Raw genomic sequence first — 27257 nt, 5'->3', positions numbered from 1 at the left:
GGGTGTTAGTAACAAGGCTATGGTTAGTTCTTCCTGGGAAGACATTTGTATTCTGGGAAACCTGCACTTACCTGAGTTGATCTCACTTTAGATCCAGCACAGGCTTCATTTGTTCACTGTGAAATAAGCCTCTGCAGTGCTGATTCTGCCTGCTAGAACTGAACTGTTGTCTGTGTTTTGTGTTCCTAGGCATCTCTCAGGTTAAAGGTTCATCTCCAGGTCTGAGCTGTGTATGTACAGATAGGAATGATGTGATTGTCATGCCGCTGCAGTTTCCATTCTTGGGTAGACACTGAACATCAGTGTCCAGGAGTCACTACAGATCAAGCTGCTCCTCTCTCTTGTAGGTTCACCACAGCTCTCGCCTGGCCCAGCGGAACCTGCTTTTGGAGGCACTGTTTGAAAAGTGGGACAACACTGCATCTGGGTTTCTGGACCTGGAGGAGGTGGAGGCTGTTCTGAGCACCTTCAAGGAAGGGACGGAAAAAGAGACCTTGAGGAAGGGTAAGGAGACAGCTGTGCTCTGAGAAAGCACTGAGAAACACAGTAGGCTTAAACCATTCAACAACAGTGCTAATGAAGTTGTTGGCAAGCACCAGTCACTTTTTGTTTTTGCAAGAAGTTATAAGCATACACGGTATGATGTGTAAAATAAAATGGAACAGTTATCCAGAGCGACTTGTTAATGCATAGCTCCATCCCCTCCTCCTGGGCAAGACTCCTCTGCAACAGATTCCCACTCAGAGAGGCAGCCCAGTGCTTCCCTGACATTGTGATGTGTTGAAAAATCATTTCAGCCTTAACATGCAATGTACACTTGTGTTGTGGCAGTGAAAAACACAGGTAAAACCTGAGGCATGTTTGCACTTCTCATCTAGCTCGTCTGAGCTATCCAGCTATTTTTATAGATAGATTTTACTGTGCTATCTGCAGCAATGTATCTCATAGGAAAGAACAACAGCTTTCCTTATGGGTCTCAAATAGCCTTTAGTAATCCACACTTGCACAGTGCTCATGAATTAGATAGCAGCTTTGAGTCTCACTTCTCTGTTGGTTCCTTTCTCTGACTAAACTTAGCAAATTTGGTCATTGACAGAATAGAGCTGGGTCAGACAGAAGTGCTGCAGGTTCACCTGGACCTGTCTGGCAGCCTCATACATATTAACATGTGGGCATTAGATGCTCTGAAATACTGTATTAGCAATTAGGAACAGGTCTGCATGCGTGCTTGGCTGGAGAGGACTGGTTTATTCATCTCCATGCTCATCTTCTTGTTGGTATAAATGGCTCATTTTAGCAACCACCAAACCCTCTTTATCCTTTAGCTCACTTGAGGCAGCTGGTGGGGTGGGGAGCACACCAGTGTGCTCCAGTTCATAGTCTCCAGGCTGCACAGCCACAGAAGAAACTGCAGGTCACAGCTTTCTTGTATTTAAAGCATGCCAGAATGTACTGAAATATGGAAGGACATAGTCCCTTCCATGAAGGGCTCATAAACTAAAGGACAAATAAATAGCAAGATAGCATAGCAAAATCAATACTACCTACAAGCAACATAAAATACTCCCAGCAGCTTCAACGTAATCTTCCAAAGGCGCTGTGGAACAAGCAGGTTTGGGGGAAGGGGCCACAGACATTGAACACCTCTTGGATGAAAACACAGAGTGACAAGTGGGTGGAATGATTTGATTTTCCTTGTAAGTGAAAAGTGAACATTGCAGATAGGATGTAGAGAATAATTCATTATGCTATGGCTCAGTAATAAAAGAACTGATCATGCCACGTTCAACTTCATGTGCATTTCTTTCTTCATCTCTTTCTTCAAAGAGAGGAGAAAGTGGAGGTGAAAATCCATGTTTATGCCATCAAACAGTTCTCCGTCCTAGTTCTGTCAGAAAGCCAGAAATTAAATGAAAAACGCTGAATGTTCTATAGCTGATGGGCAGGATAAGGCAGCATTAACAGTCAGCTCCACCGTGACTGGGGCTGGTTAGCACTTGCTAATTCTACAGCTAAAGTCAGTGATCAAATACCTCCTGAATTCTAGGGGGGGAAAGGAGGAGGCTCTCAGCTACCATAAATATCTGTGTCTTAATGCACTGCGAGGCAACCAGGGCAGCTCCCTGCCTATTCCTGTGCATCATGAATCAAAGCATTTTCTATTATACTGTTCCTTATAGCCCACTGTATTGATCACAAAATACTCTCATGCTTAACAGCAAAGTCAGACTTCGACATACGTATTTTTGCTTGCCTAATTTGCTAGGTGGAAGCAGCTTGACAAATCACTCTCCTTCCTTTTCTTCTTCGAGTCCAACAGGATTTGAAATCAGGATGCAGAAAAAATGATGAAGATTTTAGTCACTGCAGTGCTCAGGAGAGGCATTGCCAGGAGCAGGAACAGGCAAGCCCAGCCTGGGCAGAGCCGCCGGTGAATCCCAGTTTTCCAAAGCCGGGAATACGCCTGCAACTCCCAATGCCTGTGCAAGAGCACCCCCGTGAGCCCAGAGCTGGGGTGTGGGGAGCAGCAGCACTGGCCCGAAAGGATGGGTGCAGGGTGCAACAGCTCTCTTAGCCTGGCTGCTGATTTAAGTAACATCTGCAGAGAAGCCACAGGGTAAATGTACATTTTCAGGCTCAGTCTGCTGGGATTACAAGTCTGAGAAGGGTCTTGTTTATCTTCAGGATCTCTGGGCAAACTGGAAGTTTGTGAACTAGAATGAGTAGATTTGGGAAAGTGATTCTGGAGAATCATGATTTGACCCTTGTGGCACTCCTCATTCCCCCTTCTCCAAGCAAAGGGAAGCCAGACCTTTCTTACCATGGCACCTTTCCTATTTTCCATTGACCTTTACTGTTTAGGTATGTTCCAGGGGTACAAAAGGAGCATAAGAGCAATGCTGCTTAGGTTTCTTTCACAGCAGGTGAGGGATCTAGACGAAAAGATGTATCCAGTCTGGAAGCTGGAGTTTACCTGTCATGATGAGAGCTTCCATTTAGGAGATAGCTGGAAGGTAGAAGAATGACAGACTGGCGCACTCCACCCAAAGCCAGTTGAGGGCTTGATTCATATTTTACACAGGAAAAGCAAAACTTATTATTCAAATAGATTGTCCTTATTTTCTGTTTCTTCTACTAGCAAAGAAACACCTTTGCTCCCGTTACCCACAGCTCAGCAGAGTGGGGAAGCTATCCCCAAAGGCATTCCAGACTTTCCTTGAGTTACTTGCTTCCGAGCTCAGTGGCAATGAGGATGAAGCTATTGATAACTTGGTGGAATTTCTGAACACAAGTGTGGAACAAAGTCACACGGAGTTCTTGCAAAGCTCAGCCAGGAGGAAGTGGCTGCACAATATCCAGCAGGCAGCAGAGACCAGCGGAGGAAGCATAGAGCCGGTTTACAAAGCAGTGTTTGAGGCTCTCTCCCAGGTAGGCATCCCAGGAAGCACAGGAGTTGTTTGTATTAGGATTGTGACACTGACTTCAGACTCTGGTGCATATGAGTGCAAGATGGGAAGCTGCTCTGAGTCTTGGCTTCCTTGTGCATTTCTGCACTTAGCTTCTGTTCAGGAGAGCCCATGGCTGTGCACAGAGAATCACAGGTCAGATCTGCAATACTTCTTGTCCATGGTTTGGTCCTAGGCACAGATTATAAAGGGATTATTTTTACATGAACTTTTCTCCATTAGCAGCAGGAATAAAGAAATCCATTTCCATTGCCAGTGAAAACATCAAGTTGTTTTGCTTGTAACAGTGTGTCCTGGTCAGACACCGTCATAGCACAGACACATTCATGTCGTGCAATTGGTGCCTGAAATACAAAATCAGTGACCCAGAACAGCACCTCAAAAAAAACGAGACAAGTGCTAAGTCCATGAAATAAGTGTAATGGCCAGTGGCTAATGTACATAATGTAATGGGAAACGTTTGGTTGCTAGGATGCAGAAGCCCATGGGGATAACAAGAAGATCAGTGCATATATTGCCCTTTTGGAAGAGAACCAGCTCACACCAGAGGAGGACCAGATTCTCCTACACTATGTGGCGTGTACCGCTGATGATGCTCCATATGTTCTAAACCAAACACTTCAGAGAGACATGAAAGGAGTAAGGCAAGAAAAGCTGCAAATACTATTCCTTTTGTCAAAAATACTTGAAATGGGGTGTACCAGTCAGGATTTGGGGTGCACTGGGAATAGAGAGGAAATCCCCCCAGGGACTGTTGTGTAATGATTTGTTATCATATACATGCCTTATACTCTGCATGGTCTATTTAGGAGTGCTCTGTTTGGGATTTCACTCCTTTCCTTGGGGAGATTAGCTCACAGTCTAATAATCTCATCCTTCAGCAAATGACTCTTGCATTGGGCCTACATTTTCTTCTTTAAATATTAATTCCCTTACAGCAGTTTACATCCACAGGATATTCTCTGAGAACAATGCCTTTCCTTCCCAGTGTTTACACCATAAACAGCTTTCATGCCTCTTCACTTCTCATTTCCAAAAGCCAGACATATTTGGCTGCTTCTTTAAACCTATTAAATGTTCTTCTAATCTATTAAATGTAACTGCTGCTTGCTTCTGTATTTCTTTTTTATTACATTCATTAGCTGATATTTTTTAAACATCCTAAGGATGAAAAGTGCCTTATTTATTACTACTGTCTTTGGGATGCAAGTGGTGAATGTGGTATTTCTGAGTGTGCTCAGAGTAAGGAGCTAACACCTTCCTTCTCTGATGCCAAAAAGCAGGGAGAGATCAAAGCTGTAATATTTATTATTTCACTAAAGGTTTTCTGCTACTTTTAAACATAAAAGTTTCTTTTTCAGCTTTGCAGCTGTTGAAGAAGGAAAGCCAATCCATGTTCCAAGAGTTCAGCTGCATGCAAATATCCACTTCTGGAACCATGACCGCCCAGTGGAGGAGAGAAAAGGTTCTTTCCTGATACTGCCATTGCACGACGCTCACTGGAGAGTCTTTGGCATTCTAGGACTTGACACGCTTCGGGACCAGTGTGAGACAGCCATCTTTCTGACCCATGAGATCAGTTTCTGTCAGGTGGGCATCATCAGAAAGGGGTTTGTTAGAGACCTGCCTGCAGAAAACTGTAGGGATCACAAGAATTTCACGTGTTTGTTCTGAGTAAATGTAACTTGTACAACTAAGAACTGTGGGTCCCTTTCTGTTGTGCACGGTGAAAGTGGTGTGAGCAGAACACCTTATCAATATTTTACTTGTGAGAGTCTTATCTGTGATTATGAGGTGTCACTTCATTAATAACTAATTTAAGCTTCTCCTGACTAGTAAATAATTGCACAATTGTGCAAAGCCCAAAGGTAGCAGCTTTTCTTTCCTGAAGCTCTGAGCTTCCCATTTCTGTTTGTTGCCATAAAGTGGCATGAAACCTTACTTTTTACATGGTGGAATAATTACCAGCAACAGTGGTCTGGGTCTCCTTGGGATGCTCTTTAGCATCAGGCGCACTGCGATGCATGATCTGGGCAGCAGGGAGCGCAGCAAGCCAAGGTTGCCAGCCGATGTGGCCGTGTCCACCAAGAACAGCTTTGTCTCGTTTAGGACGTGGCTGTGACCTGGACACTCTGGAGCTTTAGATCATTATTCGATAAGGGACATTGCGCAGTCACTTTTCAGCTTTACAAGTTCTGATTAAAGTAACTCGTTAAAACCATTTACATGAGCATTTTGTCAGTTTTTTCACCCAAATCCAATGGAACTGTCTCGCTCACTTGGAGGTTTCTGCTTTCACAGGGAGTTTCTTATGCATTCAGCAAAGCCTACCACCACATCTGCACACTGGAAAATGTTCTACAAATGACTGGTACTGCTCTGGACTGGCTGTATACCAGGGCACCCAGCATCCACACTGTTACTATGTACCTGGTGGAGCCCGGCAAAGACAAGGTAGGCAGATCACTGCAGTGAAAAGCTTGTAATAGTCAAGGGCTGAAAGGCAGCTTTAGTGAGGACATGGCATTTCTAGCTGATTTCCCGGTGGTTTATCTTTAATTTATCTTGATTTTCCCAGTGGTTTTAAGTTGAAGCCTGCCTGAGATTCTTGTGCCTGCCTGTGCAACAAAGGGCTAAAAGCTAGAGAGGGAAGTTTCTCCCTGTAGAGGAGGCCACTCTTCATTCTTTTCATTCTCCCATGTAAAACAGTTCAAGAGCACTGCTACTATAACCTCTTCTCCATGGGGAAAAAAAAAAGAGTATTCTCCTACTTCAATGCTCACAGCTGCATAGGAACCAATAGAACAAAACCCCACATCCATGCACCCATCCATCCATCTGTAGCTTTGCTGTCTGGGGCCTCCACAGAGGAGATTCTGTGCACGTTAAAATTATGGTATTTTATAAGAAAAATAAAATGTCCTGGCTAATGTATTAGTTCTTTGTTCTGAACTAATGACTAATGTCAGCAGGCAAGATGTGAATACATCTCAGGAAGTGGCTGCTTCCTAATTATCTAGCTTGAAGAGGCAGCCCCCTTCCCTGCAGATCATCTTCCAATTGTTGAGCAGGCTCTCGGGCCCTGGGAAGCTTGTCATTTCATGTACAAGTGAGTTAAGAAGATGAAAAGTGTATGCAATATTTAGGACTGATCCTGTGTCATCACAAAGTCTGTATGACATCTGCTGTAGCCATAATTCAGCTGCTTCCTCTGATAAGCATGGTTTATGTTGGCAGCTTTCTGTTGTCTTTCCAGGCTCTGCACTGTTCCCTTGTTAGCTGCCTGATAGCCAGGTCACTTGCTGCCCTCTGTGCTTTTCACGTGTCAAGGCACACTGACACAAACATGAGAAAGAGGACTGCAAGAGGATTGCAAAAAGAAGAAAAACCTCTTCTTGGCCTGTGGGTGTTCCTCAGTGTGGAGCCTGCGGGTGGATTAAATAGTCTGGTGAAGTGAGGTCCAGGGCACATTCACATGCAGCTTGAGCAATACGCTCTGGGAATAAAACCAAGCGTTGTTGGGAGATGTCTTTAAACCATCCCATTGCACTTTAATGTACATAGGAGCTTAAGAAACAATTTCCTCCCTCTCCAAGCTTCAACATTGGCTGTTCCTTTCTTGGATGCAGCTAAACCTCCCTTTCCTCTCTGGCAGGCACAGAACTACACTTTGCGCAAGATGATTTCTATAGATAACACAGGACAAAAGGAAATTCATAGCTCTCCTGTTCTCCTCAGAAAAGAAAATCTCATAAGGTAGGCTCAGCACCTGCAATAAAACCTGTCACCTCTGGTCCTAGACTCCAGCCTGCGCCAGACATGATCCACAGTACACATAGCCCATGGTAGTGCAACCCTGCAAGAGTGTCTGGCTGCAGCTCTCCCACTGTCAATGCTTCTGGTGTGGATCCATGTGACACTGAATTAGGAAGGGTGAGGAGTGTTTTCTCTTTGAGTTTAGGCCTGCAAAAACAGAACTTCCAACTTAATGCTTTCCAGCTGAATTGCCAAGCAAGCCCTACCTCTTCTGTGAAAGGTTTGCAGGGTTAGAGTCTACACTGAGCCATTTTACTCTTTAGAATAATTTGTCTTTTTTTTCTGGCCATATTAGCCTCATTTCCTTCAGCTGTTTCCTTCCACTGTGAACATCCTCACAGGCTTGTCTTTTAAGCATATCATCCTTGCTGTCAAAGTTGGGTGAACAGCCATTGCTGTTCCAGCAGATGTTTTCCTTTTCATAAAGCTCTATAGAACAAATGTCAATGCACTTAGGAAACTTTTTAAAGCAAGGTTTGTTAAATTCTTATGATTTTCAGCAATTGCTTTGGCTGAGCAATACTGTGTTCCACAATGCTACTTTCTCCTTTTTGTGCATGGCTTGAGTGATACTTAAACCTTTGCATTTCATTTCAGGGAAATAAACAATGATTTAATAATGTAATACCTTTGTTTTAACTAGAGATGACCTTCATCTTACTAAAATATGCTTAATATATTACCAAAAGTAACTGGAATGGTTTTCATCTCTTTGCTCTCATTTCAGAGATTACCTGTATAAGTGCATAGACAGTTCAGGAGTCATTCACACTTCTGTCTACAGAGAATACCACATTGCAGTACCTCTCCGTGATCTATCGGGACAGGCTCTTGGCCTGTTTGACATCAACATTGGACACAACCAGAAATTACCACATCATGAGCACAAAGACCTGCAGAAAATGCTAAAGATATCACAAGCTGCCTTCTCTGAGATACTGAAGACGGCTTTAGAGGAAACAGAACCAACCTATGTACTGGGTATTGTGCATACAGAGCCACGATGGGGTTTTTAGGGATGAAATAGGAATCTCAGTAAAGCCACAACTAAAGAATCATTCCTACAAGTTTGGAATGACAAATACAAACCTTTGGTAACTCAACTACTCCTGAGCAATCCTAAGTGCTTAGCAGAGTACAGTTAAACACAGTGTTTAGGTTTTGACGCTGGTTCAGAGGGTATTTTGTGCCCAAGTCCCACTGAAACCAAAGGTATGAAGCTTTGTTGCCTTCGGGGATCTAGCATATCGTCCTCAGAACCGCCCCAACTAAGATCAGAAGAATCTGAATGTCACAGAGTTACCTGCATGCCTGAACCCTGCGTGGTCTCAGGACCTCTGCTTGCCCCTGAGGCAAGTTTTGTCTCCTTCTCAAGCACACACCGTTTTTAAAAGTTTCATAGGATACTTGGGCTGTGTACAGATCAATCAGCCAAGGAGACAAAGAGTTACTCATAAACGGGGCAGAGCTTGCAATCGATGACCTAAGTCTTGAGTAGCAGATGTTTCTGAGCAACTTCTTCAAAGGTTTTTGCTTTTGATTCCAGAGCCAGAACACGAAGCAAATTTGAGGCATGCAGGGATTCTGTTCCACTGGTGCATGCTGCAGGACCTGCGCAAGTGTGTCTGGAAACTCAGTGCGGAGAGCTTTGGTGACATAAAGAGCTATGTAGAACCACCAGCTCTGGTCCATAGCATAGTTAAGGCTGTGCTCTTGCTTTTCCATCCAGACTGGAAGGGCTCAGAGGAGACTGAGAACTGGAGTCAGTGTAAACTGGTGAGACTTCAAAATGTTGAGTCTTTGATTTCTCTTCTTTCCCCCACCAAGAAGATGCAGTGGAATTACCTACAGATTTCCTATATGTTTGTCTTAGCCATCTTTAGTTCTGTAGCCCTCTCTTAAGTTTTCACTGACACCCGACTCTTTTTGTTCTCTGCATTGCAGAAACTTGATGACAGTTTGATTCAGGAGATTTATTGCTTTGATCCGACTGCTGCATCTGTGCAAATTCAAGCAGAGCTGCTGCTGGACTGCATCGCTGGTAAATATCATAAACTAATTGTGAGATTACCAGACCTGGCTCAGCAATGAAACAGTGTCAGTGGCAGCTTTCAGCTGAGTGCTTTTAAGGTCCTTACTTCAGAAATTAACTCTGATTTCACAACAGATGAAGCAACAGATAAAGGGTCCTAAATATCTGCAGTCTTTTTCGGTCAATAAAAGTCAACCTGTTAAATTTAGAATCAAAATTCACTGTCTTAAGGAAAGGAGAACAGATCAGTTTTGAAACGTACCAGAACAAGTGATCTCATTGTAAATCTCCAGATAAACATATGAAGAATGATGATGCTTTTGGCAAGTAATATATAAAGATGTACTAAGAATGATGGCTCTTTTGGCAAGTAAATCTACTTCAGGCCTCCATGTCCTGCCCTAGGGACTGACCTAGCTCCAAACAGCAATGTGAGTGTGGGAGGACAGTGTGAGCCCTCCTCTTCATAAACACCATCTGCCAGGTACTTAAAATACTCACTGGCCATATACAGGAGCTTATTTTCAGCCTGTCTTTCTCTCCTTTAATGAATATGAGCTTTTTTTGGTGCCAAAGTAGTCAAGAGGCTATTATTATTTGCAATATCTCTGCAAGAGAGATGACTCTTGTTCACACTGCGATCTCTCCTTTAATGATCTAATGCCTGTCTGAGAGGCCTGTTAAAAATCACATGTGGTCAAGATGTGTTAATTTAGCTGGGGATATGTATCGAGAGTACCCTGCCCACTGGTGAACACAAAAAGCAGTCAGAGCTCTTTTTCATGTGTTCTCCTCATAAATATTAAACTAATTTACTGGAAAGAACAAAGCAGGCCTAGAACATCCAGTCATTCTCCAATTAGGGACACAGCTGTAACTAGAAAGATTATAGCTTTGACAAACTGCTGGTATGCTACAAAGGGTTGGTTTCCTAGGGTGGAACTTACTCTGCATAGTGTCAGATCAGTGGTGTGAATACAGCTATAACTTGAAATTATAAGAATTGTCTTAAAATTAACACCAGATAATGCCCGTATGTTCCGTATACATGTGCTGTAATAGAGAAGACAGCACATAAGGAGCTATACTCTATCGACAGAGCAACCTTTAATGGTATGATTCTGCAGTGACCTTTAATAGCATTTAGTAAAAGAGCTTTGAAGTTCATTACTCTTAAATCAAATCTGAGCTTGGACAAAACCTCATTTTTCTCATTTCATGTTTAATTATCAAATGTTTTGCATTAAAATATAGCAGAGCACTTTGTGCAAGATGCATTCTAATAAATAGACAGTGACCACAGTAATGCTGTGTGTGCTTTTCAAAGCACCACCATTTTCCAGCCTGGAATTTACTGGGCTTGGGGAGAGCAACAGTGATGGGATGATCTCTACTCAGTCGTGTGGTGACAGTGCTCATGGTTTTGACTTCCTGTTGGATTTACAGCTCTTCTTTATTTCAGGTGTATCTCGAGCAGCAGTGTGGGAGCAAGGCTCAACTCCCATAGAGTACCTGTATCACTGGGTACACACCTGCCTGGTGCTGGCAGGGAGCACAAGGAGTTTATACAGCAAAAAGAAAACATTTTTAACCCCTTCTGGCATCGAGTTCCAATGCACCACCAAGTAAACCTCTTTAATTCCTCACCTCACCTTAGTCATTCTGGTATTTGACATCCTTTATTAAACTAAATGTTAAGGTTCTTACATTGTTTGTTACCCATAGCCACCAAGTCTTTGTTGTTAAGATGGTGGGAAGTCTGTTAGGGATTAGAAAAAGCTATAAACACATTGAAGGAAACAGTTTTGCTAGTATAGCTACTTACTTTAAAACCTAGATTAAAGAGTTTTTGTTGAATTTGTGTTTGGTTGAATTAATCCTGATGGGAAAAGGGGAGAGGTATTGTGAATACCAAGCTGCAATGCTAAGAGATGATACAGCAAAACAAAAGTCAACATTCAGTCTCCTTAAATTGCCTTTTAGGAACAATTTTAAGTAGAGGTTGTTAATCAGCATTTTGTGAAGTTATTCTGAACACGCTACACTTTCAATGCAGCAAAAAAAAAAAAGCTTTCTCATTGGGATAAAGCCGGACATTACACCAACTGCGCTGTCAGCAGCAAGATTTCATCTTTCCAATATCGCTTGTTTTGGCCGAATCACTTCTTTTTTAATCAAATTTGGGAAATTAAACTGCTCTTTTTTAATGCACCCGGCAACAAGCGACGTGTGCCGGCAGGTGATGCCTGACGGGGGCACGCTCGCTCTTCTTCCCGCTGGGTTCGGCTGCGCTCGGCTCGGGTCCTTTCGTTTCGGTCCGGCTCGGCTCGTTTCGGCTCGGCTCGTTTCAGCTCGGCTGGGTTCGGCCGACCTCGGCTAGTTTCGGCTCGTTTCGGCCCGTCTCGGCTCCCCTCAGGGCGGCGCGGGCCACCCCCACCAGTCCTTCCCCTACCGGCACTTTCGCCACCAGGCAACGAGCGGTTAAAAAACTCGCTCCCCCCGCCAGCCCCCTCCCGCCCGTTCTCCGCTCCCCTTCTGAAGCTGGAGCGGGACCAGGACCGGGAGCGGGACCGAGACTCGAGGCGGAGGGATCCTCCGGGGTGGGTTTTTGTCGCGAGGAATCTGCGGCCGCGGAACAACCGGCGGCTTTGCGCGGCGACGGCCGGGGCAAGATGGCGGCGCTAAGCAAGCAGTGAGTGGCGGTGGCGCCGGGGCCCTCGGTGCGGAGGGTCCGACCGGGCTCTGCTCCGCGGGGCAGCGGATGGGAGGGAAGGTCCCCGGGGCCGCCGTGAGAGCGGGCGCAAGCAGGGCCCTGTCTCGGGCCTGGGAGAGCTCTTAACAGGCCCCCCGGCCCGGGCCGCAGCAGCGGGGCTCGTTGCGTTGGCCTGAGTTTAAACCTGTGTTTATTAAAAACAAACAAACCCCACATCGATGGGGAGTGGCGGGGGTGCTGCCATGTTTTCGGGGGGAGTTTTCACGCTTGGGAAGTAAAATCTCCTCAGGATACCCCCTCCCGTCCAGCCTGACGCCGCCAGGCCCCCAGTACTGGCGGTTGAGGGGCAACGGCCCCCGGTTGCTCCTCGGCTCCCCGCAGCCGGTTAGAGGGAGCTGCTGGGGCGGATTCGGAGCACACGGAAGGAAACAGTTTATCACAGTGATGATGTATCTGCGGCATCGTGCAGTTCCCCATGCTACACTGGGGGAAAGCAGGTTGGGGGAAATCCCTCCCTTAGAGATTGCTCATTGCCAAAAACAGTGTCTCTGACAGAACACAGAGGTTGGCTCTGCCAGCAGAAGAGTTCTGTCTGTGTCATTAAGCTCTGCATGACATCATCTGGCAGTAAATCGTGTCTTTTCCCATAGTGGTGTATGTGGGTTGGTGCTTTACATCCTCATGCAAAATAGGTGAGCTTACTGCGCACAGAATGGTGTCTAATGTAGACTAAGACCGAACCTCTGCAGGTGAAACAGTAATTTCTTAATTCCAAAATCACTTGGAAAACTCTGGACATGAGGGATTTATGGCCTCATTTAGGAGTTCCATTACATCCCAAATCTTTGCATGGAAAAAGTCAGCAATACCTATGGGAGAATCTGCAGGCACATGGCAAGGCTGAGCACACTGCTGATGATGCTGCTCCACACCTCATACATTACACTGATGCTGGTCTTTTGTTTCTAAAATTGGAAATGGTGGACTTTCGGTTTGGAACGTGCTGTATTTTTTTATCAGTAACGTGAAAGGGTGACTTTTATTCTTTTTCTCTAGATATGGGCTCATTATGCCCAAAAAAACGCCACAGAAAAATCTCGTGTCAAAGAAACTCTCAGCGTTTGCAGATGACTCTGATGATGAGGTGAGTTCAACAGTTTTATGATGAATTTTTCCCCATATTCTTCACATTAATTGTTTACAACCATTAATGACTGCATGAGCTTGTCCTGGTGTCACTGGGATCTGTGTCGCCATTTAGGTGTGAAATAGGATCTGTGTGTTCTTTAGTGTGAGTTAGGTGAAGCCATGGTTGGTAACCGTGGTAACCAAAGTTGGTTACTTTCTGCCAGCTCTTCCAAAAACTCATCACCTGTAGCAGCCTGTTTGTAAGAGTTAACAGTAGCTTGTAAAGAACCTTGTTGGCATCACTGGGAAACCTGCTTGCAAATAAAGACCAGTAACAATCAACATTCCTTTCTTGAGTATTAACTTTAAAGTGCAGTAAAGCATATTTTATCCTTTAGCTCATTCAATGCAGATTTCATACAAGTGCTTTATGATGTTTAGACTCATGGGTGTGTATGAGTGTATCACATGAAGTTGATAGTGTTCTTTGCTATAGTCTCCTTCAATGGTTTTATATTTTTTAAGTATTACCTTCAAAATCTTAGCTTTCAACTTGCCCCAGTAGCAGTTGCTGTAAGCTTTAAAAGTTACACCCCTGGATATAGTGCTATGAATATGGGGAGCATCAAGAACTGGCATGGTACATAGGCTGCTTGGGATGCCTTACAGAAACCCAACTCCTAAACCAGACTTTCTGAAGGATTTAGAGCCAGTAGCTTCATAGTTTACAGGTAAAGAACAGGAACTCAAAATCATGGAGATGAACATGAATGGAGCTTTCTGGACATAATGTTGCAATATACTGGTTTTTATTGATCTGGAATTACTTGTGATAATTTAATCAGAATGTCATTGTGTGTATATTTAGCTTTTTTCCTACAAAACTCAGAGAATAAACTTCACCTACACCCATAGCCTAGAATTTTAACGTTTAAGAAGTTGTAATTTAGAATCAGTTGAAGTTTGGCAATGGAATCTGTTACAAAAGTACTCTTGCTGCTGTAGAGCTTCACTCAATGCTTTCTAGTGTGGTTGAAAACCCAGTGCTAATAAAGCATCAAATAATCCTGGTCAGTTTCTGATTCATTATCAAAACATTTCTTTTAAATATGCTTTGGTTTTTTTTGTTTTTTCTTATGAACTCTCAGTTGTTCTTCATATGTCACAGAAAGCCTGAATCTGCCACTTCCCAGCCTCTGTGTACCTGGTTCACTTACAGAAATGAGAATGCTGCTGTTGAAGGTGTCTGAGCTCTCTTTGTACAGGCATGAAAGGGGTGAGGGCCTTCCTAGTGGCACCTGCTCAACATGGAACTGACTCAGTGCAGCTTATAGGACCACAGGAGGCAGAGAGGGCAGGAACATGTCTTAAATCCCATCTCATGCTGCTGCTGTCCTTTGCACTCTGTGAAGGTGTGTCCTTCCTTGATCTCCTAGCTGGCTCCATGGTGCTGCAGAGAGGCTTTCCTTTCAGATGGAGATGGCAGTGTCCATGGAGATCCACTGTCCCCATGGCAAGAGCACTTTCCTGGTCAGTTTAGTCCCTGTCAGTTTGGGATTTGGTGTCTTTTTCTACATTAAGGGTCTAACCCCACATTTTCCATATCCCAAGAATGAGCATGATTTAATCCACTGCCAGCATTACACAGTAGGACTGGGAACCATCTTGAGTATAGAACACTTTTTAACTTCTCCATTTCCTCTTAATATCTAAACGTTAAAGTAAAATAATGCATAGAGTTCTAATAATAATAGTGCATGATGCTGTCTACTTTTAGCTTAACAGATCAAGTATCCTCTCAGCAAGGCTGACAGATTCACTAAGAGTCTGTTACAAAGACTCTTAAAAGTTGTCATACTCATCACTATGGTACATAGCCAGCAAAAAGTAATAATCTCATAACTGCCTTTATCAGAGAAGATCATTTATATTTTTTTTAAAGCTAAATTACTTTATTAGTTCAGTAATCATTTCAGAGCTTTTCAAGATAAGGAGCAGCGTTTGGGAGGGGTTTCATTTCCTGTCTGCTGCCTTATCAGCCAGAACTACATCTCAAATGTCTGGAGATTATGTATTTTTAACTGAACTCTAATAAAGTTTGTGCTGGGAAATCTGCACACCTCACTTGGTCTGTGATCATACAGGAGATACCAAACTTTTGCTCTCTGTTTTTAAATGTTACTATGCATATTTCAGTAAGATTTTGCCTGTGCTCTTGCTGAAGGAATTTGAAAGGTGGGTTTTTTTCTGTGGCTAAGTACATTAATGGATGTTAGTTGCTGATGAAGATGATCTTTGGGTTAGTTCATAAGGAGCAGAACAGCTGGGTGGAAGTTTTCTCCGAGTACAGTGTTGACTGGGAAAAAGCAACCCAGGAGGTTACAGGTGCTTTTAGTCATTGGAGTTGTGAATTATTTGCCTTCATAATGAGGAGTTTTCGTTATCTTTAAAAACTGGGGGGAAGGTTTTTACCCCTGGGAAAGCCTGTTGTAGAGAGCAGGTGTTACAGCAGCAGTCTAGGATGCATTAAAAATAGGTTTCCTTTCTGGCTTAGTATTATTTGTGATACATCCATTTTCTCCAAAGATGCTATTCCTTTATTCACGTGTTGTGTTTTCAGGGATGGCTTGTGAGTATTCCCAGTGCACTGTTCCATGTTCTGGTTTATCTTTGGAATTCAGCTGAAAATATCTCTGTGGTACAGTGGATAAAGGTTCTGGTTTTTGGTTGTATCAGAATCACCCAACATACATTCCTGCACCTCACCAGCCTTACAGAACTGGTTTGTTGCTCAGAACGTAAAGTGTAGCTGTAAAAATAACTGTATTTAGACCACAGTAAGTAGTATATTCAAGAGAGAGATAGTGGAGTCAGTATGGATAGTTCTTTTTCAGACATAAATGAAGTCTTTAAGCAGGCACAAAGGAAGAAACTGAGGACAAGCAGAAGACTATGTTGTAGAGTCACTTTGCAAAAGATATAGAATGACTAAAAGTAAAATTGGCAAAGTGATGAGTACTGGTGATGACGAGAGTTTATGCAACAGTTTTCATGCAAAGTAAGTAGACTGAAGGGGCTCTTAGGTTACTGAGAGGAAGGAAGTGAAGAGAAGGAACTGAAGAGGATGTAGGTAAAATCAAGAAAGTTCAGAGAAAGTAACGTAGTATTTCTCATAATATGAGCAACACAGTGTATTATGGAATTACCAAGTAACTGGTTTGATCTAAACAAAAGGAAGTTGGGGATTTCTCCACACAATGTATAATTAAGTTGTGGAGCTCATTGCCACAGGATGTTGTGGCATGGCCAAAAAGATAAATGGGTTCACTTATGGATTAGCCAAAGCAAGGGGTGCTCTTGGTGGCAAACAATGGTCCAGGTGCATCCTCAAGTGCAGGAAGTCCCTCACCTCCTGGTTTCTGGAACCTAGGAGGGAATATTGAGGAAAGCTAATTCTGTATGTGAGTTGTTTATGTTCTTTCTCTTAATCTTCTGCTAGTAGCCATGACTCATACGGTGTCTGAATTGAGAGGGATCTGTTGCCTGACTTGATAGTATGTTTTCCCCCATGAAGCTCTGAGTCTTGTGTATGTTCAGGGATCATCTCTGTGGTCTGTAGTTGGGTAATCCAGGTCTCTCTGAGGGCAACCTTAACGATTCAATGCTAAGTACATATACATGGGAGTGTAAGTGGCTCATTTTGAAATGTTTGGGTACCAAAGAGTCATGAATCCAAAGGTCATAGCCTGAGATTTCTTACCTGATGTGAGAAGCATGAATTGAGCAGAGTCAGATCTCAGCCTTTCCAATATACAGCCACGCAGGGCCCCAAACTTGGGCAAGATCCATAGAAATCTGTGCTTGAGCTCCTGAGTGCCCTGTACAGTCACGAGAGATGCAGGTACTGCTGAGGCACAACTCACTTCATGCTAAAGTGAACACCTAAAATCAGGGAGATGAATTTTGCTTTGAAAGTGCTTTGCTGTTTGTGAGCTGGTTGACTGTCCCTTCACTTGGTGATCAAGCAGAGCTCCAGATTATCCTGCTGCTGCTCTTTGGTCAAGTATTTTTCTGCCCATCTTAAACTAGATGGTTGTAGTGAGAGATTAAAATCAAACTACATCTAATCTGCCTGACGTCACTGAAGCATGTAATTTCCCTTTCAAATGTATTTCAGTTTAAACAATGGTAATTCATTTTGTGTGCCTACTGCAAAGCAGCATGTAGGGAGTTCAAAAGGGCAAAGCCCTCTCATGGGTCTTTCATAACAGGTTATATTAGAGCAGAATTGTCTTCTGGTTTTAGAAAAGGATTGGAATGATGTCTTATATTGTCTATCAGTAAGTACCATGCCTGGAGTTTTGGTAACAACCACAAATGCTTTTCCCTTGGAGGCAGGATATGCAGCTAATACAAGATGCTCCATTATTAATAGCTCCTGTGTCACAATTTGTTGGTCTTCTTGTGACAGTAGGGAAGAAGAAGTTGCGCATCTCACATGTACTTTGAGAGCATCTATTAAAATAAAGAAATGGGAGCAAACAATGAGCTATTTAGTAGATTGGGGTAATTTATTATTTCTTCTATTATTGTTTTTTAACCCTAGGAGGGGTAGACCAGAGAATCTCATACGTAAGAGCTTTTTGATTTGCATGGATTCTGTGTCATTTCACAGGATGGGGTTAAAACATTTTCTCCTTCCAGAAAATACTAAACTCTAAGCTTTGTGCTTCAGAAGAATAGCTTGACTGCAAGGAAAGGGTATGAGACAGATTGCTGAGCTTATAGGGCTTTTAATAAATGGGCAGTTGATAAGTAAAAACAATACAAAAGAACGGGAAGTTCTCATCTGTCAGAGCTTGTGGCACAGCAGGAAATTGTTCACCATAAACCATGAGGGAAAGTGTTTGTTTTCTGTAAACTTACTGCCACTCTAGACAAACAAATGGCAGGTGGAGCTCTTTACAATGATGTGTACTATCAAGAGGATTATGTATTACTTTTGTGCTCATGTAATCTTTGCAGATCAGCAAGTTCATTTCATGTAGGCAGAGGAAGAAAACATTCTAAGCAGCGTTTCAAACATTTTGGTGGGATAAAGCCGATTCTGTAAATACAGCTCCTGAATCTGTGTCATCTTCTACTGAGCCATTGCTTTCTGGGCTAATGCAGGGAAAATTCCTTAATGTTCAGGCACCTTTCTGTAAAACCAGCGTAAGAGTCTGATAAAGGAAATCTTCAGTGCTGACCCTTAATATGTCAGGTAGAGGATCAGCACCTTTCCCAAGGGCCACGAGGAAGTTTAGGTCTTCTGTGTGGCACTGGTATATGTTCCACTGCCAGTTTAAAGCAGCTGTTTATATGAAGAAGTTCATACAGACTCATTTATAGCATTTTGAAAAGACAGTAGATGACCTAAAAATTAAGTACAGTATTTAAAATATTCTACAACATTAGCTTTTCAGTCTTGAAAGCCAGAGGTGAACAGATCCTTTTACGTTGTTTTAAACTGAATAAACTGCTATCTACTTCCCCCAGTCAACCAACCAACCAGCTACATAAATAAATAGGAGACTATATCCGATTCTAATCCAAATAAGCAGCAAGCTGCAGTGTACAGGGTGTAGCCTCTGATCCCACAGCAGACTCTCGAGTGTGTTGCTAATGTCTTACAAGCTCAGGTTCCAAAAGCCTGAAGCCTGTCTGCTCCCTTCACCTGGTTACTTGCAGGTGGGTGGGAGAGGGAGGCTGCTTTTGGTGGGAGCGTAACTGAACCATGGAGGGCTTTTCTTCCATGAAAGTGCACATCACACTTTCCCTTTATTACTGTAGTTTAAGCACGAGGTTTAACATTTGGGAAGTGGAGATGGAGTTTATCCAAGTCTGCATGTAGCAGCTTTGTAAGTTTGAGATACTTAATTACATAAACAAGGTTACATGTCCTGTCAGTTGTAGTGAATCTGTTAAATAAACAGTATCATCTATTGGTTGAGGAAAGATAAATACACAGCTTAGTTTAACACTAAAAGACAAAACTAAATAAAATGCAAAGCTGCCTTTAAAAGACAGTATGATTAGAAAACATATTTTCAGTAGTGGACATGGTTTTTCTTAGGGAAGATCAGTACTGCTGTTTGCGAGCATATTCATCTTGAAAAGTGAAACGTGAACATTTGAAGTACATGCTGTCCATAGCAGCAGTATTCTTCTTTCTAAAAATACTGAACTAATGATACAGATCAATCCTGTAGTAAGTGCCAAATCTTTCAGTTGTTTTTTACTATGAGCACAGTTTTTTCATGTGCTTGTATGAATGTCTGCTCATGACTGCTACATCTCTGAGCGCATGTACACACTGGAGGAAGAGTATGTATATTCTGAGCACTACCTATGTATTTCACAGGCTCTTGGAAAGATAATGACAATGTGTATCTTCTCAGCCACCTTAATTACCTCTCAGCATGATCCCTGCAGGCTGACCCTTACCACAGTGGAGGGGTGTATCTTCTCCACTGTTCTTTTGGCAATGGTTGGAGGAGGGCATTGCAACTGAAGAGTTTTCACAGACCTCCTATGTCTCTGAGCAGTTCTTGGACAGAGATCACTTGCTTTTTGAAATGACATGCCGCTTTATGCAGCTTTTGAGGTGCACGCCATTGAAATAGTGTTCTTAAACTCATCATTTTCCTATATATGCTGAGGTACTGTGATTCTTTGCTCGTGGAAAAGGCTGATTCATTGTATGCTTGGGAAGGAACTTTTAGCTTTTCTTCCTACAGAAAAATTCTACTGAAATGAGAGACTGACTTACTGGAATGGGATTGTTATACAGTTGTTTGTTAGGAGCTGTGTCAATGTAATTGATTCCATTTTTGCAATGTTTCCTTATAGCCATCTGTGGGTGAAAGCCTTCAGAAAGAAGCGCTGAAAAAACAAGCAATGAAACAGGTAAGATGTGGTGGCAGATTAAGAAATTACAGCATCTATTTCCTTTAATTAAATGGCTGCAGAAACAGATTTGTATCATTGCAGTGTTACAGTTACCCTTTAAAACAATTCCATATACATTTATGATTTTGTGCATTGCTCTTTGCAGCACAAGACTTGATCTGAAGTTCTCAGGGCCTTTCCTCTAGCATGGAAATCTATCAGGTTTCTGGGCAAAGTTGGTCATTTTGAAACTCTTCTGGCTGGGATCAGAGCAGCTGAAGAAGAGCCCGATGAAAGCTGCATGAGTGAGGCTTACAGAACTGGCCATAATGTAAAATACAGTGAATTTTCTGTTTCCTCAAAGCAAGCAGTTAAATAGACGAGGTGTTGAAGTTTGTTTTGTGGTGTAGAGTGCATTGGTTATTTTAGAGTTTCTCAAAAGCTTTGAAAATTGTAGAAATGTCATGCTTAATTTTTGGGTATCTTTTCATCCTCCTTCCTTTCTTTTAGACTAAATTGGAGATTCAGAAGGCTTTGGAGGAAGATGCTACAGTGTACGAATATGACAGTATTTATGATGAAATGCAGCAGCAGAAGAAAGAAAGTAATGCCAGAGTGTTATCTGGAAGAGATGACAAAAAGGTTGATACCTGAAAGTGTGTGATGTCTGTCTGAGCCTCGTGTGCTTGGAGTGGCTAAAATTGATTAACTTCTAAGCTTTGCCAAATGCATTTTCCCATGGGGCATGCAAGTTTGTGCTCAAATCCCACTAAATAAGGTAGTAATTGGCAATAATTTTGGCAAAACTTTGGAGTCCTCATCCAGTGGTATTCCAGAGGGTGGCTCACTACAAGTTTCCCATGCACTTTATGATGTACGTACAGTGTGTCTGTGTATTTCTGAAGAGAATGTTACAGTGGGATAATAGGATTAGAGGCAATGGGCCCTGTAACAATACTGCTTATGATAATAGAGACTCTTGTTATTAAGCCAATGAACATAAATTGTCCTTCCTCACACACTGCTGGGCTTCCCGGAGGACTGTCAGGAGACAAAAGTAATTAATTTCCATTGGTGAGATGTGAGCCGGTTTCCACAGCCCAATGGCTTGTTTGAAAGCATTGTTGAATTATCCTGACAAGTGATACTTTCATTGTTACTTACTCTGTTTAATCTGAAAGCTCTTGTCAGGTTTTGTGGGTAGAAAGGGAAGCTTCCCACTCCTTTACAAGCAATAGAAAGGCAAAACTATTATAAGGCAGAAGACAGGGGTGAGAAATCAAAAACCACTCACACTCAAGAGCAAAAATTATCTTAGTCAAAGATGGGCTGAATGTTTTGGTTGAATACAGCATGGAAACATGGGTGTTTGTGATCTGAAAGAGAATGCCAGTTTATTTCAGATAGCTGTCAAACAGTAGAGAATATGTTAGAGTAGCTGCTGTTAGTTTTTATTCTCTTACCGACTTTCAGCTTCTCTCCATCAATCCCAATGTGTATCTTCTCAGCCACCTTAATTACCTCTCAGTATGATCCCTTTTTTCTCTTCTATTTTAGCCCAAATACATCCAAAATATCCTCAAAGCAGCTGAGATTAGAAAGAAGGAGCAAGAAAAAAGAATGGAAAGAAAAATACAGAAAGAGCGTGAAATGGAAGGGGGAGAGTTTGATCACAAAGAGGCTTTCGTGACCTCAGCCTATAAGAAGAAGCTGCAAGAAAGGGCTGAGGAGGAGGAAAGAGAAAGAAGAGAAGCAGCTCTCGAGGGTGAGATTCACACTGAAATAATTGCCCTTTAAAATAAATATGTTAGTACGGCCTTGACATGATTTACAACATTGTTATGTGGGCTCTCTGTGAGGCTTGAGATAATTAAAATCAAAAAGGTCCAGGTGGCAGATACTGGATCAGATCCTTCTTTGTTATTTTCCTTTGTATGTTACTAAAGGAACAGAGGAAACTCCTCTCTGTGTCAGTGTTATTTGTGTTGCTGCTTTTTATTTTCGAGGAAGAGTCACTTGTTGAAGGAATTCTCTAAGCCCGGGGTACAGTGAGGCTTACACTCCTTACTTCAGGCCTTTTGTAGTGTCCCATGAACAGGTGTTGTAAAGAATAGGATATGGGGTCATGAGATAAATCAGGCTGGAGTGCTCTCAGAAATTCATCTGTTACAGCCTCTTGCTCAAAGCTTGGTCTGCTGTAAGGTTACTCTGAGCTTTTTCCACTCGGGACTTGAAAACCTCCAGGCTGGAGACTGCAGACTTGGTGGTGTCTACCAATTGTGAGTTGTAGTATTTGTACTGATAAGTATTTGTGGCATGGTAAATCCAACCTCACTTTCTTTCTCACAGCATACCTGGATGTGACCAAACAGAAGGATCTCAGTGGATTTTACAGACATCTTTTAAACCAGAGAGTGGGGGAAGAAGAGATGCCTAAATGCAGCTTCCGTGAAGCCAGGTAGGATGCCATTCTGGAAGGCTTTCCAATATAAACCAGCTTCTGGCTGTTTGTGATTCCAGACTCACTGGACCACTGTAAGAATTAGAGAGTACTAAACATTGTAGGGTAAAGTGATTCCTTTACACAGCTGATTAATTTAATTATGTGGAAAATGTCTAATAATCATAAGTGTAATAGACTGTAAGACAGAACCAAGCAGGACAGGAATGCCATTTAAAAAGTATCAAGAGGACAGTCATACATGTAATACCACTTGGTATTATTCCAGCCTATATATTCCAACCTTTATTTACTTTGGTTCACATATTTGACAATATGCAGTAGGTTCCATATTTTGAATTATGAGGGAGACAAAAGATAAAACAACAAGCACAAGAGGACAGGAAATGATTTTGTGATATAAATTGCCTGAAAAGAATGTGAGTCTCTGACTTCATACTTACTCCACATTTATGGGTTCATAAAGACTAAATTGATTGAGTGCTGGTGCTGTGGTAAAAGGAAATTAACCAAATGTGTAGGAAATCCAGTGGGAGTGCTTTAAGATCTTAATATATGTACATTCCAAAGCAAAGTAATGAGATGAGGCTGAATTACTTACATAGCTGAGGTGGTGAAATTCTGCCCTGTGGAATGATGAAGGGGATATGTTTCTTATGTGCAACAACTGATCATTTGAAACAATTCAGGTTAAACCTCTCTTAAGATAGGCTTTAAACCTGGATATCGCAAGCTAAATGCTTGCCATCTCAAAGAAAATGCAGCACACAGCAGATGCTCAATCTAAATAGATGGTGTGCTGATTCACAAGAATTTACCATGGACTGTTACTAGAGCTGTATGATTAAAGAGAAGAGACTCATGGCTCCTGTGATTGAGCATGTATTTCCTTATCAGTCAGCAAAGAATGACAAAGCACAACCTTTCTGCCTACTGCCCAGACTGGTCCTCCATGGATCGGCTTTTTGTGCTTAAGAATCTATGAGCTCTGAAAAGATAGTCATTTCTATCTAGACTCAAGGGCAAGATCTCCAGAAATACTGGATTATAAAAGATCTACTACTAACGGAAGCTGCTTCTTACCTCTGTCAGCAGAACACGCAACAACAAAACATACAACAACACAGCATACAGCCTGCTGCTCATCTGGATAATTATTTGAAGTGAAAAGGAATAAGCACATAGAAAAAAGTGTGTAGCTTGCCACACAACTCACATATGAATACAAATCTGTCTTTTTGCTTAGGTGGAGGCTACAGATACTTAACCATAGTCATTCTTGTAGATAAATTAATCCGCTCACATTCACCAATGAACCAGATACAGATGCGTAGCAGAAATCCTCTGCGCTGGATTCCTGGAACTTGAGCCACAGATAGATTTGCTTTCCTAGACTTCAGCAGCATCTTTTGCTTAAGCCCTGACCAGAAGTCAGTTTGTGGAAGAGGCTGAGATTTCAGGCTGTGTAATGTTGTTTGTTTTCTTTTTTAACATAAAAAATGTAGGATAAAGGAAGAAAAACCTGACAGTTGTTATGATGAATCCAACCAAAGGAACAAAGGCTCATATGAAAAACAAAGACCGAAGCCCTCTGCTAAGAAAGAGAATAATCCAGATGCTGATACTGACTTAGAAACTGATAGTAGTGATGATGATAAGAGACATAAAAATAGTAAAGTGAATTTGAAAAAGCAGAAAAAGAGGGAGAGCTCTGTGAGCAGTGAAGAGGAGGTTAAACATCACAAGAGCCAGAGACATTCCATGTCACCGAGTGCATCCAGTGTGGAGGAAGAGCCACCCTCAAAAGCCCAAACAAATCATCTTACAAGGAGGGGAGAGAGCAGACCAAGTAGAAGGGGAAATGATGAACAGTACAGGGAAAAAGATCACGAGAGAAGTAGGACCTATGAAAAGGATCACCAAAGGGATAAGGAAGAGCGACATAGATATGGGGATCATACTAATAAAGATAACTACAGGAGGAGGGAAGAGCAGGATGATAAACAAAGAGGGAAGGAAAGAAGAGAGAGGGAGGGACACAGCAGAGAATGGAGGAAAGGAAAGGAGAGAGATGAGAAGGGCTCAGAAAAGGAACGAGAGAAAGAAAGAATAACAAAGGAGAGAGATGAGAAGGGCTCAGAAAAGGAACGAGAAAAAGAAAGAATAAGAAATGGTAAAGATAGATATAATGACAGAGAGAAGGAGAGAGGAGAGAAATATAGAGAAAAGGAAGATCATGTGAAGGACAGGAGAGAGAAATACGGTAATGATGAAAAGAAATACAGAGAGAGGAGGGGAAGTAGTTCTACACCTTTAGAAAAAGATGGAGAGACTCATCAGGAAAAAGAGAGAAAGGGAAGAGAGAGGGAGGTGGATGAGAAGGGAAGATCCAGCTCTGAAATGTCATCTGAGCAGAAACGTAAAGCTGGAGAAGAAGGGGATAAAGAGGAGAAAGAACAAGCACAGAAACCAGCTGAGAGCATGAGCAAATTTGCCAAACGGAGCAATGAGGAGACAGTCATGTCAGCAAGGGACCGGTACTTGGCGAGGCAGATGGCACGTGTCAGTGCCAAATCTTACATCGAGAAGGAAGAAGATTAATATCCCTTGGTGGACAAAAACACTTGGTCTGTCAACCAGAAGGAAAAGTCACTGCTGCATGGACTCCTGTACAGAGGTAAAAGTGTGTCCTAGTTATTTATTCCTGGCTTTCATCTAAGAAACTGGATGCTGTAAGAGAGGAACAACTCTTGAAATGGGCTCATGGATCACTTGAAAAACAGCCTTAGTGTCTTTATACAGTTGAAATATTAAATTGGGTTGACTCCATCCACCATGGCCTTCAGCACCCAGCCCATAAGATTCTGGGCACTTGAAGTTTCTGGGACAGACCTAGGAGTGTTAAAAAGCATGGCAGCTCTGAGCTGAAGCAGTGAGCTCTGCTGAGAGAAAGGGGTTCTCTGCCCTTGGCAGGAGGCATTGTTGCCAACTGATGCTCTCAAAAGTGAGCAACAGACCTGTAAAAGTGAAGAAAAAGGCAAGAAAAACAGCCTGAATAATAATCTAGGAAACTTCTGTATGTAGTATGGTGTTTTGTAAGCTAGATGCATATTGATATATGAATTTTGTATTTATGTGTGAGCTTTGGTCTTGGGGACCTGATGTACAGAAATGAATAAAGTGTAAGATACATACTGGGTCTAATGTGTGGGTCTTCTTAATGCTTGTGTTATTTTACTGTGTCTGTGTGTGAAATAAGGTACATGAGTCTTGTGCTTGTATATGAGTTTATGTATTACAGTTGTATCTGCTTGTTTCTACTGGAAGTAATATTTTACATTTGTCAACCTGTTCAAAGGTTCATAATGAAGAATAAAGTTATCTCCAATCTCTAGCTTGGTAAGTGGGATATCTGACAGTGGTTGTAGATTTTAGAACACATTTTTAACACTTTTGATAGTAGTTTCTTTTACTTTATTGCTTTTTATGCTACAGTAAAGTGAACTTGTTCAGCCTTAGTAATGAGACAAAGTGTGAGTGAAGTTAAATGCCAAGCCTGCCAGTTTACAAAGCCTTGAAATTAGTTTTATATATAAGCTCATCAAGTAACTAAGCACTTACTCCAAGTGTGGATCAGTTCAGTTTTGCTGTTCTGTCTAAACAAATGTAATTTGCTTTTGTTTCTTCTGTTGGAATAGAGTGAAAGAACTGAAGGAAATCCTCTGCTTTTTGGCAAAGAGGCCTTGTTGGGGTAGTAAACTGGACTGGATATTTTGCTGTTTGGAATAGAGTTGTATCTTTGTTCTTTTTTCCCATAAGAGAGGCACAAGAGAAGTCTACAGATGGATTATGAATATTAAATTTATTACAATAACAGTTTACAGTACAAGGCACATACTGATGACTTAACAATTGGCTTGCAACACTTGTAACTAAACAGCTGCATAAATTAATACAGGTGCATCATGTACAAGTTGGAGGGAATACTTAGTTCTGTACAACTAAAACTCTGGTTTAATACTCCTTGCTTAAAGGGCAAATATGGTCCTAGTTTAATGGTTTCATAACTTCCTTCTTACTTCTCAGAATAAGGGGTAGGATGTTCTCATGTGATGGGTAAGTGAAGGGGAACTGAAGAGAAGGAATTGGGTGGTTTGCCTCAAGAGACTTCTAAGTGCAGCCCGCTTGCTATCAACCTGCCAACTAGTTTTTGTACAAAACCGATGTTTAACGTATGACTACCTGTTGAGCTACCTGGTAAATACTGGTTCCTCTAAATGTGTTCAGCTGGATATGTAAAAGGAAGGTAAAATCAATTGTAAAAATAAATCTGTTTCTCAATATACCAGCCACTGAGCTAAACAGACACTGACAAATGAACTTGTCAGCAGAAGATATAGAAAACTTGACACAGGTGTGCCATGTAACAAAAAATAAAGGGGAAGTTCAGCTTTTATAGAATGAAAACATGCATGCATTTAATGTTTGTGTTATTCAGGAAAAGATAAGCATTTTAAATCCACTTCTGGAGGGCTTCCTTGCTCCATTCCCATAAGCACCTCAGACTGGATTGTTCTAGTGAAAAGAGAGCAAAGATCTAACATCACCAGTGATCTTCTGGACTATCTGTTCCTAAAAATATTTCTCCTGTGTCTTTGCATGTCTATCTTGCTCTGTTACCTCCAAGTGATTTAAAACTCTTTCACCCTC

The 27257-nt window shown here is 42.1% G+C and overlaps 2 protein-coding genes across 14 annotated transcripts in view; both read left to right on the top strand.

The window, feature by feature from the left end:
• Positions 1 to 11172, top strand: part of EFCAB5 (EF-hand calcium binding domain 5) — a 39641-nt gene extending 28469 nt beyond the window's left edge. For 12 of the 13 annotated variants that reach the window (XM_062622410.1, XM_062622423.1, XM_062622415.1 and 9 more), the window contains 10 exons: positions 348 to 504; positions 3140 to 3429; positions 3939 to 4111; positions 4829 to 5057; positions 5769 to 5921; positions 7123 to 7223; positions 8011 to 8264; positions 8830 to 9059; positions 9228 to 9324; positions 10778 to 11172. In XM_062622410.1, coding sequence (XP_062478394.1) covers positions 348 to 504; positions 3140 to 3429; positions 3939 to 4111; positions 4829 to 5057; positions 5769 to 5921; positions 7123 to 7223; positions 8011 to 8264; positions 8830 to 9059; positions 9228 to 9324; positions 10778 to 10944 — 1851 coding nt within the window. In that variant the 3' untranslated portion in view covers positions 10945 to 11172. Of the gene's footprint in view, positions 1 to 347; positions 505 to 3139; positions 3430 to 3938; positions 4112 to 4828; positions 5058 to 5768; positions 5922 to 7122; positions 7224 to 8010; positions 8265 to 8829; positions 9060 to 9227; positions 9325 to 10777 lie in introns of those variants that run through there. The other variant, XM_062622422.1, reaches the window with a different exon arrangement.
• Positions 11173 to 11708: 536 nt separating this feature from the next.
• On the top strand, positions 11709 to 25745 carry NSRP1 (nuclear speckle splicing regulatory protein 1). The gene is made up of 7 exons (XM_062622409.1): positions 11709 to 12007; positions 13085 to 13172; positions 20048 to 20104; positions 20597 to 20728; positions 21644 to 21851; positions 22436 to 22544; positions 24053 to 25745. Exons 1-7 carry the CDS (start codon positions 11988 to 11990, stop codon positions 25146 to 25148), a joined length of 1710 nt encoding a protein of 569 aa, XP_062478393.1. The 5' UTR covers positions 11709 to 11987; the 3' UTR covers positions 25149 to 25745.
• The last annotated feature ends 1512 nt before the right edge of the window (positions 25746 to 27257 follow it).

Source organism: Pezoporus occidentalis, unplaced genomic scaffold, assembly GCF_034315485.1.
Source record: "Pezoporus occidentalis ecotype Australia unplaced genomic scaffold, CSIRO_AGI_Poc_V1 ctg241, whole genome shotgun sequence".
Taxonomy (NCBI): domain Eukaryota; kingdom Metazoa; phylum Chordata; class Aves; order Psittaciformes; family Psittacidae; genus Pezoporus; species Pezoporus occidentalis.
The sequence above is the reverse complement of the archived record's forward strand: the minus strand, read 5'-3'. Positions and strand labels throughout refer to the sequence as shown.